Genomic DNA, 18986 nt, shown 5'->3' with positions numbered 1-18986 from the left:
GACTGACTCTAGGTGGTACTTTCATCCAGCTTCCCCCAGAAGGAATCTTAGAAATCATTTAATTCAGCAATTCTAGTTTATTGATAAAGAAGGTTGAATAATTTGCCTGAAGTCATACAGGGAATAAATAGCAGAGCTTGGAAATCAGTCAAGATTTTGTTTATTTGTTTTTTGTGTTTTTTTCCTCTGAATCCAAATATCCTTCTATTACATCAAGCTGCCCTTTGGGGCCAAACAGAATAAACAGAATATCTCTTCCATGTGATAGTTCTTTTCAGAATAGAATATGGTGATCATGGCTTCTTTAACTTTTCTCCCAGACAAACATGCTCAATTTCTTTAACTGATCCTTGTAGAGCCTAGTTAAATGTTTCTTTATTCTGCTCTTCTTCCTCCTGACATACTCTGGGAGGGTTCAAAAATTCAGTGACATCTATTAGAGTTTTAGTGTTAAAGACGTGGAATTGTCTTTTCATTGTTCAAAAAAAACCAAACACCCAAATATTTACATACACCTACTATGTACAGTTGTTGTTCAGTCATGTCTGAATCTTTGTGACCCTATTTGGCGTTTTCTTGGCAAACTGGAGGAGTTTGCACTATCCTTCTCTAGCTGATTTTACAGATAAAGCAACTGAGGCAGACAGGATGAAGTGACTTACCTACTCACTCACAGCTAATTATTATCCAAGGCCATATTTGAACTAAGGAAGATGAGTCTTCCTAACTTCAGGCTCAGAACTAAGACTCATAACAACATGTCAGACTACTTGCTAAACACTGAAAATACAAGGACAAAAAAGTGAAAGAATCTGAAATCAATCTCATGTAGATATTGATTAAATATATCCAAAATGAGTCCAAAATAAATGCCAGATGGTTTGGGAGAGTGGGGCTTCATGCAGAAGGTGATGCTTTAGTTGAATCTTGAAGGAAGAAGGAAAATTTGGGGAGTAAAGGTGAGGTGGAAGGCATATCAGGTATGGGGGAAAGCCAGACTAAAGGCAGGGAAACTGGAGATGGAGTATTTATTGTGAGTGAGGAATAGAAAAGAGGAGTTTGGCAGAACTGAGAGTGTGAGAGAGAATCATAGCTAATGAGCTTGGAAAGAGAGGTTGGGACCATTTTGTGAAAGATTTTGAAAGAGAAACACTTGTGATGTTTGTGTATTATTTTAAAGGCAAGGGGCTGGGGATTGTTTGGTGATTGAGTCTAGCTTTGTATGCTCCTGGACCACCAGATAAGAAGAATGGACAGTCAGGAACTTGATAGTCAGATTTAAGCTTTGGACAAAACTTGAAGAAAGGATCTTCTTTGATTCCCATAATCACCCTGTGAGGTTCTTAACCCCATTGTACAGATGAGCAAACTGAGGTTTGTGGATCACATTGCTGTGGGAGAGCATTTGGTTCCAGGTAGGAGTGAGAATACTTGAAAAGGATTTTATTTATGTCAAAGCTTTATTTTGACAATAGCATGGTTAACAAATTGGCAATTAGGGTTAGGAGGGAGAAAGCTTATCTACCATAAATTTTGGCTCTAAGCTTTGTAAAGAATGTTAAGGCTGCTAAACAGAAACTCTTTCAGACAATAGTTTGAGTCACAGGATCTATTAAATATAGAGTTTGTCAAAGCGGTGACTTGGTTGCTTAGGTTCAAAGAAGAGCTTAATGGGGCAAGTGTTTCTTCTATGGGCCCAGCAAGTATAAAAATAGTAATTTTAGAAAATGTTTATATTAATAATTTTTATAAACTGGTCTGGGGTCTAGGATTAGGGTCCAGCGCATCCTCTACAACACTGATGGTCAATGTTAATGGTGGAACCCGTTGAAATGCAAGATCTTAGAGTGACAAGGTAGTCAGTAAAGACTTCCTGGAGGGTGGTGGGTATTAATGGATGGATAGGACTGGGAAGGAGTGGAGAATGAGCACTTACTCTGGGATACTAAAGTACTAGGGATACTAAAAGAGGTCAAAGCTAGTCCCTGCCCTCAAGGAGCTTACAATCTAATGGGGGAGGCTACAAGTAAACTAAGTGTACAAACAGGCTGTATAAAGAATAAATAGGAAACAAGAGCGAAAAGGCGCTAGTCTTTTTTTTTTTTTTTTAATAATAGCATTTTGCTTTCAAAATACATGCAAAGATAGTTTTCAACATTCATCCTTGCAAAACCTTGTGTTCCAGATTTTTCTCTCTCTCTTTCCCTGACCCCCTCCCCTAGACAGCAAATAATCCAATATATAGAAGGTTAAACAAGAAAGCACCAGTCTTAAGAGGGCTGGGGAAGGCTTCTTGGAGAAAATGGAATATTTTATTGGGACTTAAAGGAAGTCAGGAGGCGGTATGTTCTAGGCTGAGGGACATCCAAGGAAAATTGGGCAACAGAGGATCTTGATGGAGGAAAAGCAATGCTAAAAAATGTTGGAGTAGAACAGGATCTTGGGGACCATGAGGAAGTCAATAATATAACTGGGATTTGAACCCAGAACCTCTGTTTTTTCTATTATACTACAATGTCCCCATGTTAGGGATATGGGGGAAATGGATGAGACTTATTGGGAATGGGAAGCAGCTAGATAGGCAAGTGTGACAAGATCCTGGAGAACCTCAAATGTCAGTGTAAGAAGTTGGGACTTTCTCCAGCTGCCCTTGGGAGTTTGGGAAGCTGTTTTGAGTGAGACACTTCCCATCTCCACCTCCCCAAGACCATTCTCCAGTAGCTACCCTGCTCTCAGCTTGAGAAACACTGGTCTCCAAGGGAGGCAGCCTCATATTATGGAAAGTCTCTGGGACTTAGGAGTCAAGAGGTTTGCATTCCACATCCCAGCTCTGACAATGACTTGGCTAGCAAAGGGAGAAGGCTAGGCCTAGTGATCTTTGAGACCCCTCTGGCTCTGACGTTCTGGGATTCCATGATCAGGCTGAGCCTTATCTCAGAAAATGGCCAGGGGGTTCTCCCTCCGTTACAGATGAGGGAACAGGTCTAGAGAAGGAATCTGTGACTTCCTTTGTAGGCACACAATTACAGCAGGATCAAAGATCCTGGGTTCAAATTTGGCTTTTCTACTAGAGGCACTACCTTAATCAGTTCCTGTTAGGGTGTAAATTCCTTTAAAGGTATAAACTCCTTTCAGAAGTCTAAAGGTGTGAACTCCTTTAAAGGTGTGAACCAAGTACATTACCTTGTAATCCTAACAGTCCCCTTAATTCTCTGAGCCCCATTTTCCTCATTTGTAACATAAAGGGTTTATACTAAGATGATCTCCATAATCTTAGGAGCAGAAGGTTTAGGGATGGAATTCCAGGACTTTCCAGAAGGCTCTGGGTGCCCCTGGTCTAGTATTTTTCTCCTTCTCCTATTTTTTCCCTGTTGGCTGATGTCTGAAAGGAAAGAAAAAAGGAAGGAAGGAAGGAAGGAAGGAAGGAAGGAAGGAAGGAAGGAAGGAAGGAAGGAAGGAAGGAAGGAAGGAAGGAAGGAAGGAAGGAAGAGAGGAGAAAGGAAGGAAGGAAGAAAGGAAAGAAGGGAGGGAGGGAGGGAGGAAGGAAGGAAGGAAGGAAGAAGAGAAAGAAAGAGGAAGAAGGAAGAAAAGAGAAAGAAAGAAAAAGAAGGAAGGAAGAAAAGAAGACAGATATTGTTTGTCAGTCAAAAATGCTGCCATCTCTCCCCACCCTCATCCCAAAGAACTGTTATCTAACTGTCCTCCCTGTCATTTTCTCTTCAATATGGATGAATCCTCAGTTCCTTGTTTTCAGAGCACATTTCTGTACGGGGAGTGAGGGAAACTTTGGGATATTATTGAAAATTGTGCCGGATGTGGAATCAGGAAGTTTGTGTGGAGTCTCAGCACTCTCCCGGCCTCAGTTTGCCCTTTTTGCTTAGACCCCTTCTACCTGTGGAAGGCCAAGGATCATGGATTCAGACACTTGGTCTACACCTGAGGGAAGCAGTCATATGTGAATGTGCGTGCATGTGTGTGTATTTGCTGAGTCACTTCTGAGAAATTTTAGATTAATCCAGCTTTTATAATTCTAGTAAAAACCCAGCCTCTTGGGTGTGTATTTGGACAGGAAATATAGCTATTCTAGAGAAGGGCTCAATGCAGGCCCCAGGACAATATGCCGGGGCTGTGTAGGAATGACACTGCCAATTTCTGGCAGGGCGTTTAGGCTTCCAGAGCCCTTTTCTCACCATAACCCTGCAAGGTGGGTGGTACAATGGAAAGGGCACTGGATCTGGACTGTGATCCCAGCTCTCCTCCTCCAAGAGTCCTTGGGTGATCCTGAACAAGTCACTCCCTTTTTGGCCACAGTTTCCTCATCCAATAAAGCGAGATTTAAATAATGGTCCTAGAAAATTGATAGTGAAATAGATCTGTTTCCTGTTGGCAGAGAGGTGGGGGGAGACTTCAGCAAAATGATGTATACATTGTCAGATGAAGTCACTGTATTGAGCCATCACTCAACTGTTCTGGGAAAAGCTAGACTCTGTGAGAAGTGCCACAGTCCAGCAGATCACTCCTGTTAATTTTATAGGGAGAAGAGACTGAGACACTTTTTCCAGAAGTGACTGAGATATAAAATGAGAGAGCTGGGCAAGGGTATGCCCAAAATAACTCATATTGGCTTAGGAGGAGCCACTTATTAAATTTTCGATTTGATTATTTTCACCTTGAAATTGATACACAAAATCAGGACTTATTTTATTATCTTGTTGTTTGTCTATACTTTACAAAAGTAGTGGAGAAAATATTTAAAATATTCACTAAACTTAAAAGTTTACTATTAAAACCTAAAAAACTTAAGTTTTTAAACTTTTAAACTTAAAAGTGGGTCCTCCCCACCCCAAGTCGGTTGTTAAACATTTACCAGCAGACTCCTAGGGCTTAGAATATTTCCAACTTCTATTTCAGCTTTAAATCCTAAGAACCTTTGAGAAAGGATTATTGTCCCCATTTTACAGATGAAGAAACTAAGGTTCAGAGTAGAGGGAAAGCAGGTTACATTTGGAATGAAAGGACCTGAAACAGCTCTGTCAGTATTGCAATAGCTGTGTGACCTGAGGCAAATTTCTTCCGTTCCCTTGGTCTCAGTTTTGCCATCTGTAAAATGAATGGGTTAGATTAGATATAAAGAATCGTTCCAGCTTTAAATCTCTGATCTCAAGCGAATTTTCCTGTATTACACAGCTTGTCATTGGAAAGATGAAAATGAATAACGAAATAATTTGAATGTTAGTATTAACAAGAATTATTTAATTATGAAGCAGTCCTATTGTTGTTTATCAGTAGACAAATAAGATTATTGCTAATAGCAATAACAGTCGCCTAGATAGCATTTACAGAAAGCATTATTTATTAGGCACATTAGAGCGCAAATATTTGTATTGCACTTTGCAGTTTACAATGCACCTTCCAGGTATTAAATCTTCATTTGAACTCATAACTGCCCTGCTATTATAGTCATACAGCTGGTGAGTGTCTTGGGTGGGAGATGAACAAAGCCAGTGGTGTTTGCCATATTCCCCCATGCCTTGTCTGACTCCAAATCCCCTTCTTATGATGTGATGACTGCTGTCCCTTTCACCCTGCCAGCCCCCACTACTACAAGGGATGGTCCAGAGCTGGAAGGGCCCCCAGACGGGAGCTATTTCAGAGCAGGAAATGGCCCAATCCAACAGAGCCCTTGCTTTTGCAGAGACTGCTGTGAACATTGGGTTTGCCTGCCGACTGTTATCCGATGATATGGAGATTCTGGAGGAGAAGGAAATCTAGTAAGGAGTAGGGCAGGGAGGGGAGAGTGATGGGAGCAAATAATCTTGGGGAACAAAGAATGGGCAGCCAGGGCACTGCCAGGGTGCCGATAATGACAAGAAAGTCCATCCTCCCGGGTGGAGGGGAATTTTACATCCACTAAATGCTTTCACACCTTGGATCCAAATGTCACTCCTGGGAGGCAGGCAGGGCATTAGACTTCAAGGATCCTTTCTACTTAAAATCCTATAATTCAATTTTAAATCTTGATTCTGCAGAAAGGGAAGACTAAAGAATAGTAGCACTGAGGAGGTTAAGTGATTTGTCCCGTCATACAGGAAGAAGCGATGACCAGCCCCAAGGCTGCTTTTCAACCTTCTCAACAGATGGATTTTAAATAGAGATCATAGAATGCCCGAGCTGAGAGGGACCCTAGAACCTAGAGACTGTTAGAACTGGAAGGGGCCTTAGAACATAGAATGTCCAAGCTAGAAGAGGTCTTAGAACAGAGAGTATCATAACTGGGAGGGCTTAGAATACAGAAGGCCACAGCTGGAAGGGAATTTAAAAGAAAATGGCAGAGCTGGAAAAAGGAACTTAGAAGCCAGGAGGTCAGGGCTGGGAGGGCCCTTAGAACCCAGGAGGTCAGAGGTGGGAGGGCCCTTAGAACCCAGGAGGTCAGAGCTGGGAGGGCCCTTAGAACCCAGGAGGTCAGAGCTGGGAGGGCCCTTAGAACCCAGGAGGTCAGAGCTGGGAAGGCCCTTAGAACCCAGGATGTCAGAGCTGGGAGGGCCCTTAGAACCCAGGATGTCAGAGCTGGGAGGGCCCTTAGAACCCAGGAGGTCAGGGCTGGGAGGGCCCTTAGAACCCAGGAGGTCAGAGCTGGGAGGGCCCTTAGAACCCAGGAGGTCAGAGCTGGGAGGGCCCTTAGAACCCAGGATGTCAGAGCTGGGAGGGCCCTTAGAACCCAGGATGTCAGATCTGGGAGGGCCCTTAGAACATAAAATGTTGGGGCTGGGAGGGCTACCGTAGAGATAATTTTTTACTCCAGTCTCTCATTTTAGATCAGAGAAATGTGACTTGTCCAAAACCATACACTGAACAATGGGCTTCGCCAGGATTTTGAGGCCATGATATTCTTGGGTGGGAAGGGGCTTAGTTGTGTCTGGGCCTCTGACACTGGCTGTATCTGGTACTATCTGGGATGATTCAGTCCTATTTGACCGGTGAGGAAGGGGTGCAATCTGTCCCTGCAGTGGAATGCTTGAGGCATATTGGGAGAGCAACAACAACCTGAGAGGTGCCCAAGACTCTGGTCCAAGGTTCCAGAAACAGCAGAGCAAGATGGCCCTGGTGGTCACTGGAGACTTCTTGGTAAGTGTCAATCCCCATTTACCATCATGAAAGACTCTGGGAATAGGAAGAGGAATGGACCATCCATTCCCTGTCTCAAGGCCTGGCCATTCCTAATGATCTCCAGGTAAGGGAAGTTTATCTCCCAGACCACTTTGGGGAAGTTCTCTGCTGCTATCAACGCCCTCAAGCTATAGCAGAGAAACTTGCTGCAAAGAGTACTTAGCAATGAACAAAATGGCAGTAGGAGACAGTGGAATAAAGTTCAAATTTTGCCTTTGTCTTACTCCCTGCAGACCTTTTAGTGAAATGCTTCATCTTTCAAGCCTCAGTTTCCTTATCTGTAAAAAAAAGAGCTTGAACTAGATGCTCTTTGGATTTCTTCTCAATCTATGATCCTATATTTATTTCTCTATGGTGATATGTAATTTTTAAAGTTAATTTTTTTCTTTTTTTTTTATTAAAGCTTTTATTTTCAAAACATATACATGAATACTTTTTCAACACTGACCCTTGCAAAACTTTGTGTTCCAAATTTTCCCCTCCAAATTTAGACAGGTACAACATATGCGAGTATGTTGGGTATATGGGTGTGGGCAAGTACAGCCTGGGAGGGCAGATACTCTCATTATTCCCCTGTCTCCTGCATGTGGCCCTTTGAACACAACATGAGTAGCATGTGCCAGTGTACGCCCGCACATGTGGGGACTTGTTCCACCAGCCCCCTCCTCCCAGGAGGCAGCCTTTTCCACATCTGTCTCGAGGAGGACACTGGGGCTCAGAGCAGTCAGCTAGATGGACCAGAGCTGGCTGGTGATGGCAGGTGCCCCCCTCTCTCGGCTCCCTCCAGGACAAGCTGCTGCTCCGGGCTGGGGAGGAACAGCCCCAGACCACTAAGAGGCACAGTTGGCTGGCTCGCCTGGTCAGGCCCAGGGGGGTCCAGCATGCCCAGGAAGACCCGGCGAGCCGGCGAGAGCGAGCCTTCGTGGACTTGGCCACCCAGTGCCAGGCTGTCATCTGCTGCCGTGTGACCCCCAAGCAGAAGGCCCTTATCGTCCAGCTGGTCAAGAAGTACCAGCAAGTGATCACGCTGGCCATCGGGGATGGCGCCAATGATGTCAATATGATCAAGAGTGAGCAGCCAGATAGTCAGGGAATCTTTGGAATGGTGGGGAGGGAGTCAAGGGCAGCTGCTGAGCCTTGGGGAGCTCTGGGGCCTGGCGGTTCCAGGTGGGGCTCTCAATGAGGGGGTGGACCCGGGGACAGAGGTCAGTACTGGACTCTGGCTGAGTGCAGGTGGTCTTTGAGTCCTTGCTGTGAAGTTGGGAGAGGGAAGAGATGGGCATGGGTTCCAGCCATGGCTCAAGGTGGAGGAGATTCTAGGGCATCCAGGTGCCCTCATGGATGACAACCTGAGTTTGAATCCAGCCTGGACATTTTTACTGTCTGTGTGACTCGACAAGGCACTTAACCTGTGTGCCTCATTGTCCTCATCTGATTAATATGTGAAATGGGGATAACGGCTTCTCACTTCTAGGGTTCTTATAAAGATCAAATCAGGTGATATAATATAGGCAAATCTTCAACAATGATACAGATGCTAGTGATGCTGCTGCTGCTGCTGGGCAGGGGCCAGCTGGCTTGAGCAAAGCTGGCTAGTGAGTAGATGGCAGAAATAGAGAGTTGGATGCACGAGTTTTGTGAGAGTCTGAGGAGGAGGAGGAGGCCCTGGGGAAGGGGGGAAAGGAACAGGGGCTCCAGCTGTGGTCACTGGGGTGTGTCCCCCCCTTCTCCCCTCCCCCCGCTGATGCTCTTTCTGTATTGGACAGCTGCTGACATCGGGGTGGGGATCAGCGGGCAGGAGGGCATGCAAGCAGTCCAGTGCAGTGACTACGCCCTGGCCCAGTTCTGTTACTTGCAACGGCTGCTTCTGGTGCACGGGCGCTGGTCTTACCTGCGCATCTCCAAGTTTCTTCGGTACTTTTTCTACAAGACCTTTGCCAGCATGATGGTCCAGATCTGGTTCGCTTTCTACAGCGGCTTCTCGGCTCAGGTGCATGGCGGGGGAGGGGGGTTACCTTGTGGGTGGTCCTTCCTTCTCTCTTCCTACTCTACTGTCCGAACCCCCTCCCCCCCAGCTACTTCTTCTTCCCCTGCCCTGGGATTTTAGCCCTCCACCCAGAAGGCAAGCCAAGGCATCCAGTACCTTGAGGAACATCCAATACATGAAGTTTCAGTGATGTACTAGTCCCTCCCTCCCATTTTATAGAGGGGAAGACAAAGTCCCTGAGAGAGAAACTGTCTGACTTAAGGCAACAAATAGCTGAGATTCTAGCGGGGCCCTCTAGCTCTGAATCTGTTCCCTTCTCTAGCAGCTTCACCCTTGTATCCCTGTCCTCCCACACAAGCCAGCTGTGGTGGAGGCTGGGGAGAAGCTGCTTCACCTTGGACCTAACAGAGAAGAACCATGCCCAGGTCCACTTCTGAGTGGGCTAGAACCCGGACAGTCCAAATCCTTGTAGGTCCCATACCCCAATAGTATCTATATCTCCTTCTTCTCCCTTCTTTCTTTCCCTTGATTTCATTTCCTTTTCTTTTTCTATCCTCTCCCCACCCCCAGGCAATTGGGGTTAAGTGACTTGCCCAGGGTCACACAGCCAGGAAGTATTAAGTGTCTGAGAGCAGATTTTTAACTCAGGTCCTCCCGACTTCAGAGCCATTGCTCTATCCACTTTTTCCATCCTTTCTCTCCCCTCTCTATGATGTTTGCCATTACTCCATAATTTTTAATAACAAGACGGGTTCCCTACTCCCACCCTCTTAGTCTTTTGTAAGTGAACTAAATAGTCCTTCAAATATCCAGTTCCCCCTCCTCCTGCATCTCTTCTAAGTCCTTTAATTACTCTTGGTTTTAGGTCATGGAGTCTTTTAGAACTTTTTTAACTTTCAAAATAACTTCTGCTGTGGTGTGACCACAACAACTTAGCCAAGTTAAGGAGAGCTGAAGGGATGGGATCATTTTAATATGACTTTCATTTCACAAATGAAACAGGGTTCCAGAAAAAAAAAGTGACCTGTCTTGTGTCTTTGGGGCAGTGCTCTTCCCAATGCACCATGATGCCTTCCTCAACTCCTCTATCATTTCCTTCATGTGCTTACTCCCTTCACATGAATGTTGTGATTTAAGAATTTTAATTTTTAATTTTCTTTAATAGTATTTTATGTTTCTAAATACATGTAAAGATAGTTTTCAACATTCATTTTCATAAGATTTTGTGGTCCAAGTTTTCTCTTCCCTGCCTTATCTCCCTCTTCTCCAAGATAGCAAGTGATGTGATTAAACGTGTGCGATCTTTTTAAACGTATTTCCATATTTGTCATGTTATGTTAAAAAAAAAAACCCAAAAGGGAAAAAATCCTACTGTGGTGATCTCTTTCCTTGGTGAGAAGCATCATTTGAAAGCTGGATGCAGAGTCCATCATCAGCAAAGCTGGATGTGTACCTTTGAAGCTTTTCCCGTTTGAGAGGCCCAAGGCAGAACTGGGCATCTCCATACTTCTTTATTAAAACATTGAAATGTGAGAATTAATTACAATCCTGGAATGCAAAGATTCTTGGGACATCCAGTCCAGATTTACCTGCCCAGGAATCTCTGTTCCAATAATGTCTACATTCCTTTTTTTCCCAATTTAATTATTTATTTACTATCTTCTCCACCCCCTCCAGTTACATTTAGATTTTTAAAAATTTTTTTGAGTTTTAGGTTCTCTCCCTTATCCCCACTCCCAGCCCTCATTAAGAAACCACATGTGAAACTACACAAAACATTTCTATAAAAGTCATGTTGTGAAAGAAAACAGACTTCTCCTCCTAATTAAAGAAAAAAAACCCTCAAGAAAAATAAAGTTAAAAGATGGGGCAAGGAGAGAGAGAGAGAGACAGACAGACAGACAGAGTGAGGGAGAAGGAGAGAAAAAGAGGAAGAGGGAGAGAGGAACAGGGAGAGGGAGAGAATGCTTCCATCTGTATTCAGACACAGTTTCTTCTCTGGGTCTAAATAGGATTTTTCATCATAAGTCCTCCAAAGTAGTGGTGGATCATTGTACTGCTGAGAATAGCAAAGTCATTTACAACTGATCATCCCAGAACATTGCTCTTACTTTGTATACAGCACATTTCACTTTGCTTGAGCTTATGGAGGATTTTCCAGGTTTTTTCTGAGAGCATCCTGCTTATCATTTCCCAGAAAACAATAATATTCCATAAATATCTACACTCTTGATAAGGACTCTTTCCCTGTTAAACTTGCCCAGATCAATTAGCTTGCCCAGATCAATTCATAAGATCTTACATTTAGACCTGAGAATGATCTTGGAGGTCATTAAGTCCAATCTCTTTATTTAATAGAAGTGGACACTGATGCCCAAGGGGTAAAGTAACATAGCCAGAGTTACATAGGTGATTAAGTGGCAGAATTAGGATTGGAACTCAGATCCCTTTCCATTACATCACACTATTACTTTGGGATAACTTTCATGGTTAGGAAGAATTTCTCTTATACCAAGCCCCGCTTGCATTGCCCTTTGGGGATAAAGTTTAGTTTTTGTTGTTGTTCAGTTGGATTTGACTCTTCATACTGGAGTGGATTGCTATCTTGCACATCCTTCCCATTTCTCCATCCAGCTCTTCTAGCTAAACATACCTATTTTCTTTTTAAAGAAATTTATCTCAATAATTTATTTCTTTTCAATGGTTCCATGATTCGCTCTTGATGAGCCTATGTTGGATCATGATGGTTGCTTCCTTTTTCAAGTGTTCAAAAACCATCCCTTTAATAACACATTCTAGAATCTTTCCAAGAACTTATAAATCTTCCTCTACCTTGGTGAATTGTTCTTCAAGCTGTCTTATTGAGAAGTATTTTTATCTGTAATCAACTGTGTTTCAACCAAGATCTTATCCTTAGATAGCTATCCATTAGGACATTCCTTTTCTAATCTGACCCATATGCAAAGCAAATTTAGAAGCAAAGTACATAATAGCTCTAGGATTCTAAGTCAGCATGGAGTAAAAATTTGGAGGCTTTTTTTTTTTAAAGCATAAATAAGACTTGTCAACTTAAGCAAAAAGAATAAGCATCACTTGCTACTGGCTGATTCATGAACATTAACTCTCAGCAGAATGAACAATCTGGGATATGTTTGAGTGTATATTGAAACTAATTTAATGACATCCCCCTCCCTTTTCCCTTCTTCCCTCCTCCATCTTTTCTCTTTGACTTCTCTGCTTGTCCCTTGTTGTACTAACTTTCTCTCTCCTTCTGCAGCCACTATATGAGGGTTGGTTCCTGGCTCTCTACAATATCTTCTACACAGCTTATCCTGTGCTCTCCATGGGTCTCCTAGAGCAGGTAAACCCTTCTCACTGCAGACACTCTCCTCTCTACCCTTAGGGTCTCCATGAAAAAGGGATAGATATTAGTAAGAAGATTCCATATAGGTTTTCTGCTTAAGATTAAAGTGTAATGGGTAAAAGGAGTCCCAGACAAATCAGTTCAATTCCAGCACAATGTAAAGTGATGGGGAGGTGGTCCCCAATTGTTCCTTACCAGAGTTGCTGCTGCTGTCTTAGCCTATTGTAGGGAGTGATTTCTAGGAGTTAACCTATTGTAAGTTGCCTCTAAACAGACCCTTTGATCTCCAACATTCATGGGTGCTGGAACTGGAGGGGGGCTCCATCTAGTACTGAGAACAAAAAGCTTCTTCACCTCCCTTTCCAAGGACATGACTGCTAAGAAGTGCTTGGAGTTCCCTGAGCTCTACAGTGTGGGGCAGAAGGACCAACTTTTCAACTACTGGGTCTTCTTTGTGGCCCTGGTCCACGGCACTGCCACATCACTGGTGAATTTCTATGTGGCTCTGTGGGCCTTTGATGACATAGCTGGGCCTGGAGGCATCTGTGATTATCAGTCCTTTGCCGTCACCGTGGCCACATCTGCTCTACTCTCGGTCATTGCTGAGGTGAGCTCTTCTCTCTGCTTTATTGGAGGGTGGTATTGCAAAGTAGCCCACCAGATCTTCGTCTTGCCCACAATTCCAACTCTCAATCCTGGTCCCACCTTCCCCGCAGAATTTGGGTAACTGGAAGAGCTTCAGTGGTCATGTAATCCAACCACCCCACTATAAAATTCTTAACAAGTGTTAAGTCTCACAGGTCAGGGAAAGACACAGTTGATACTCTCCTCTTCCTTATCATGTATGTTCCTCAGAGGTTCCTCTTCTCTCCACATTCATCCATCCATCCATCCATCCATCCATCCATCCATCCATCCATCTATCCATCCATCCATCAGACAGCTGTTGAGCATTGTGCTAAATACTAGAGATTTAGTTAAGATTCTACTTTCAAGTAGATACATATACAAATAACTCTGATCCAAGGGAGTAGGGACATCATTCAAGAGGATAGAATCAAGCAAGTAAATTTGAAGAGAGAAAGATCATTTTTTATCAATGATTTGGGAAAAGGTATAGATGACACTTTTTATCAATTTTGTTTCAGCCTTAAATGCTGGCAGAAGAAGCTAACACAATGAATGATAAAGTCAGGATCCAGTAAGATCTTGACAGACTAGCATATTTTTCCCCCCAGAGCTAATGTAATTAAATTCAGGAGAGATATTTAAATGTAAAGGTTTTAGGTTCAAAAAAGCAACTCTAGCCCTAAATCTTGGGACAGGCATTTTTACCAGAGAAGAGAGGACTCTAGGAGTACAGGAGAATTGTTTTTAAGTATCTGAAGGACAAGAACATGGAAGAGCAATTAGACTGGTATGGTTTGGTCCCAGAGGCAGGAGGAGAAGCAATAGGTACAAATTGCAAAATGTAGATTTAGGCAGAACTTCCTGACTATTAGAACCATCTAAAAGATGCCTTGATAGCGTTGCAGGTCTTCAAGCAAAAGATCTCTTGGCAGGTTTTATAGTATTGGAGAGAGGTATTTTTTTGGGGGGAGGGGGGAAGATAAAAGTTGCAGTAGATGCTCTCTGAAATCCATTCCTGCCCAGATTGTCTAGTTTTCATCTGGGGAATTCAGAAGTGGTGGCATCCTGTGGAGGAGATGGCATTGGGAGTTGGATCTTGAAGGAAAGGAAGGTATTCATCAGAAGGAAATGGAGGACAGAATGGAGAGTATTTAAGTTGTAGGGGATGATGAAAGCAAAGTCAGAGAAACAGGAGAGAGCAGGAGGAAAATGGAGGATTGAGAGCTAGCTCCTGATTAGTGTCGACAGTGAATCCCCTGAAGTAGTTGAATTGTTTGAATTTGTACCACATATTTCCATGAGATGGAACCAAATACCATATTTTGTGTAATTGTCACTTTAATAGTGAAAATTTTCATGTGTGTGACCACTTCAGAGGAGCCATTTAATTGGGCCCAAACCAAGATTATATGAAGAAGGTGTAGTTTCTATATTACTTGAAAGATAGCAAAAAACCTGATCATGGAGGACCTTGAACTGATCTCATCAAGGAGTGAATTAAGACAATAATTCATTTAACCTGTTAAGGATGGATTGGAGAAGGAAGAGAATGGAAGCAGAGTGACCAGTTAGGGAGCTTATACAACAATGTCGGTGGGAGTTAGAGAGCCTGAACAAAGCTGGCTTGGAGGAGATTGGAGGAAAAGAACTGATATATGGGACATTATAAAGGCAGACTCAACAAGCCTTGACAATTGAAGGGATTTGATTTTGAAAAAAAACTGTAGGCAGTCATCCCTTAATACATAGGGAGCTTAGAACTTAGAAAATCAGAGCTGGGAGGAAACATTAGAACGTATATTGTCTGAGCTGAGAAAGTCCTGAGAATTTAAAACCAAATGTCAGAGCTGGGGGGAACCTTAGAATCTAGAATGTTAGTATTTCAAACAGAATATCAAAGCTGGGAAAGGCTTTAGAACCTGGAATATTAAAGCTGGGAAGAACCTAGAATGTCGGAGAAGGGCCTCAGAACCTAGAATGTTAGATCTGGGAAGAACCGAGAACCTGGAATGTCAATTTATCTAGTCCAGTCTTCAACCCAGAGCATGAAGTTCCAAGTTCATTAAAGTTCTACACACTTTCATGTAACAGGGAACTGCCTCTCTATTGAGTCAAGCCTTTTGGCATTAGATAACTCTGATTGGTGACTTTGTTCCTATTAAATGGAGAAGAAATCTGCCATTTTAGAAGTCTTCCCCTCTCCTCACCGTCCATTTCCCCAAGCTTCCCAGCTTCTCTCCCTTGGCAGGTTGATAGTCTCAGTTCCTTAAGTGGTTCCTCTTTGGAATGGAAGCCCCTCCCCACCTCGTCCTCCCTCCCCATCTCGTCCCCAGGTTAGAAGACCCCATCTCTGCTGAAATACAGAGAGCTAAAAAAAATTCTCACCCATTTTGCAAAATCAGTTTCCTAGATGCTATATAAGCCACATCAACTGGAGATTGTCTCCCCAAGGCCATTCCAAAACCCCCAAGGATTAATGAATTCTTCTCCTGTCAGATTGCCATGCAAATCAAGTTCTGGACCATCCTGTCCATCCTGGCTGTTTCGTCCAGTGTGGTCCTCTACTGTTTGATGTCTTTCCTCACTCAGAACTTCACTGCCTTCCGAGTGGCCCCCACCATTTTCCGATTTCCTTGTAAGAGCTGTTCCACCACCCCTCACTAAGGCCTTGACTTTTTTTTTGGGGGGGGGATATTAGACTTTCCTCAGAAGAGGTTCCTAGGTAACTATTGTTCAGAGGGTGAGTACCAAGATCAAGAAGAGAGGAGTTTCTTTCCTCTTCTTTCCTTCTATCTCTCCTTTCCCCCCTCCTTTGTTTTTGTTTTCTCTTTCTGGGTGTCTTTCTCCCTCTCTTTTTCTGTAAGTCTGTCTCTTCCCTTTCCTTTTTCAGTCTATCTCTTCCTCCTTTATCTCTTCTCTCTTCCTTCCTATCTATGGGTTTTTCTCCCTCCATCTTTCTTCTGTGTGTCTCCTTTTCTTTTTCAATCTTTCTCTTTCCCTCCTTTATCTCTTCTCTTTCTTTCTTCTTCCTCTTTTATCTTTCTTCCTTTCTCTTTCATTTTTCCTCTTCTTCTCCATTTCTTTTCCCATTATCTTGTTTCTCTCCCTTTCTTCTTTTTTCTCTCTCTCCTTTCCTGTCTCCCTCTCTCTTTCCCCTCTCTCTTTCTTCACTCTCCCTTTTTGCCTCTTCTCCCTTCCCTTTCTTTCTAGTGACCTCTTTCTCCTGGGATGGGGAGGGGGGAAGGTGAGAGGAAGGGATGAGGTGGAATGCAGAGTGATTTCCCTTCCCCCCCTTTAAAAGAAATATCCTCAGGCCAGATTGTCCCTCCTGGAACTCAGTTTTTGGCACTGACTTGGGCTCATATTTTTCCATCCCCTAGATGCCAATCAAAATGCCCTGACAGAACCATACATCCTGCTGGTGGTGCTGCTGACTGTGGTCATAAACACCATGCCCTCCCTGGCCGTCCGTCTCCTGTGCCACATCACTGCTGAGCCTGAACCTGGGGTAAGTTAGTCAGCCTAAGTGATTCTCAAAGAAACCCTGAAGTCCTGCCGTATCTATCCAGCTTTCTGGGGAAGATCTTTCAGTTTTCCAAAACAAACAGAACATTTCTTTCTCATTGTGGATAATTCTCCCCATTTTGGGGGGAGTGAGAGAATAACTGAGAACCTAAGAGTAAAGAGAACTCCCCTTCCCCTCTACACACACCTTCTTGGACTTCTAATTTTTCAAAGCATTTTTTCAATTATTATCTAGTTGAATCTTCCAAATCATGTCACTGAATCCTGGCTGGGATAATTATTAGTTGTTTGGCTTTGGTTGTCTTAATTAAGCCATGTAACTTTGTTGGCCTGTGAGCTCCAGGGATTATTTTTGCAGACAGATAAACTGAGGTAGAGAAAGCAATATACTGACATGTATAGTTGGTATCAAGGAGAGGACCAGAACTTAGGTATATTCTTCCTCAGTGCAAGCTTCCCTTACTACTCTACTCACCTAACTCACCTTCTCACCCTTTCTGGGAAAGTGGGAGGACATGGGTGGGTAGGGGGCTCTTTCTGGAAATGAGACTGGTGGCTTCTAGTCCCAAGGCATGGATGCTCTGGTTCCTTATTCATCAAAGGTGTCCTTGCCTCTCTTTCCAATGAGTTCCTTGGCCCCCATCCCCTTGTACTCCCCAGCCCCTGCTTCCTCTGTGCTTCCCAGCTTCTGAGAGCTTCTCATTTTCCTCCGGCATAGAAATCTTACCGAGACACTCGAGTGAAAGTCAGCGCAGTGGAACTCAAAGGCCACTTCCAGAGGAACTCGGTCCGCCGCCGCTCCAGCTATGCCTTCTCCCACAAGGAGGGCTACGCCGACCTCATCGTTCGGGGGGCCAGCATTTGGGGCAAGACCCCCAAGGGACCCCATCCCAACCAGGACCCCTCACCTCGCCCACAGACAAGCGTAAAAGTCAAAGAATCACCCTGACACCCGTTCTATTCCCCTCCTGTTTTATATAAGACTTTTCGGCCTACCAACTCTGGGATCCTTTTAAGAATCCCCCATTTAAAAAAAAAGATTTTTGGGGGGATGGCCCCACCACAAAACTGCTTTATTGCTCTTAATGCAACAGTGACCTCTCTTGGCAAGATGGGGAATTGCAAGAAGGTGAAAGAATACCTTGATGCTTAAAGGGGGAGGGGGTACAGTCCCACAAAAGCCTCTTTCTGTGGCCCACCCTCGGTCTAGCCCCTGCCGCCAGTGCCAGTTCGCTGGTTGCCAAGATGACTGGCTTTGGCCAAAGCCCCATTTCATAACTTCTCTCGGACGTGGGAGCAGGGAGAAATTTTCTACTTCCCTCTGGGTTAAACTTTATCTCACTTTTGTACCTGTAGTCTCCTTGGGAATAGAGGGATGGGTCCCCTTTCTCCATTTAGTTTTGTCCTTAGGGGATCTATAGCAGACTGATATCCAGATAGAAGAGAATCCTGAAGATCAGGGAGGAACCAGGAATGCTGCCCATATGGTCTTATTTTAGGAGGGGAGTGGGCTACTCTTACATTAAGAGAGGTAAGTGTTGGAAAACCACTTAAGCATTTCCAGATCTCACCCTCTCATAGTACGAGGGAACAGACCCCAGAAGGCAAAAGAGCTTTATTCAGACACACAACTGCAAGGAGAATTCAGATCTTTCAGGATTTGGGGTCTTTTGCTATAGTACTTTTCCCTCATATATAAGAAAAGAGCCTTGGATTTGGGACTACCAGGGTCTGGATTATAGTTCCTACTCCTACCACAAATGACCTGAGGACCCTGTCACTTCCCTTCCTTGAGGTCTCAGTTTCCTTCTCTGGAAATTGAGAAGTTTGCAGCAAATGGCTTCTGAGGGGCTCCTTCCTGCCCAAAGTCGGTGCTGTTATGACATACCAGAATGACCCCTCTCTCTAACAAGCTTTTGGATACCATAGAATTTGGACCTGGAAAGGATTTGGGGGCTGGTTATCTTAGTTCTAAGGGGAAGCTGACGCACAGAAAGAAGCAACGCGTTAGTGTCAGTTAGAATTTTAATTCAGCTCATCAGATGCCAAAACCACGGGACCTTTTCTCTCAGAGACAGAAATTGGATATGTCAGCCTACAAAGGCCCTATTCCTTGCCTCAATCCTGATCCCCATGGGAGACTCTCAGGACTTTCTTGGACAGCTGCTCTTTCTCATCGACTCCCTTCTTACTGCCACATACCTACCTGGAAAAGCCCTAGAAGGCCAGGGCTTGGGCATCCTCAAGTTCAGGGCCCCAGGGATGGAGGGGCTTTAAGCTGGAGATTAAAGTACAGATGTTGCAAATGTCAAA

General features: G+C 43.9%; 1 protein-coding gene across 1 annotated transcript in view; it reads left to right on the top strand.

The window, feature by feature from the left end:
• Window positions 1-18986, top strand: part of ATP8B3 (ATPase phospholipid transporting 8B3) — a 95391-nt gene extending 76405 nt beyond the window's left edge. Inside the window, 9 exon segments of the mRNA XM_074303583.1 lie at window positions 5696-5771; window positions 7008-7125; window positions 7955-8237; window positions 8934-9157; window positions 12432-12515; window positions 12886-13125; window positions 15645-15783; window positions 16529-16656; window positions 17392-18986. Of these exon segments, the coding sequence (XP_074159684.1) occupies window positions 5696-5771; window positions 7008-7125; window positions 7955-8237; window positions 8934-9157; window positions 12432-12515; window positions 12886-13125; window positions 15645-15783; window positions 16529-16656; window positions 17392-17622 (1523 nt within the window). The 3' untranslated portion in view covers window positions 17623-18986.

The sequence above is a fragment of the Sminthopsis crassicaudata genome, chromosome 1 (genome assembly GCF_048593235.1).
Source record: "Sminthopsis crassicaudata isolate SCR6 chromosome 1, ASM4859323v1, whole genome shotgun sequence".
Taxonomy (NCBI): Eukaryota; Metazoa; Chordata; class Mammalia; order Dasyuromorphia; family Dasyuridae; genus Sminthopsis; species Sminthopsis crassicaudata.
The sequence above is the reverse complement of the archived record's forward strand: the minus strand, read 5'-3'. Positions and strand labels throughout refer to the sequence as shown.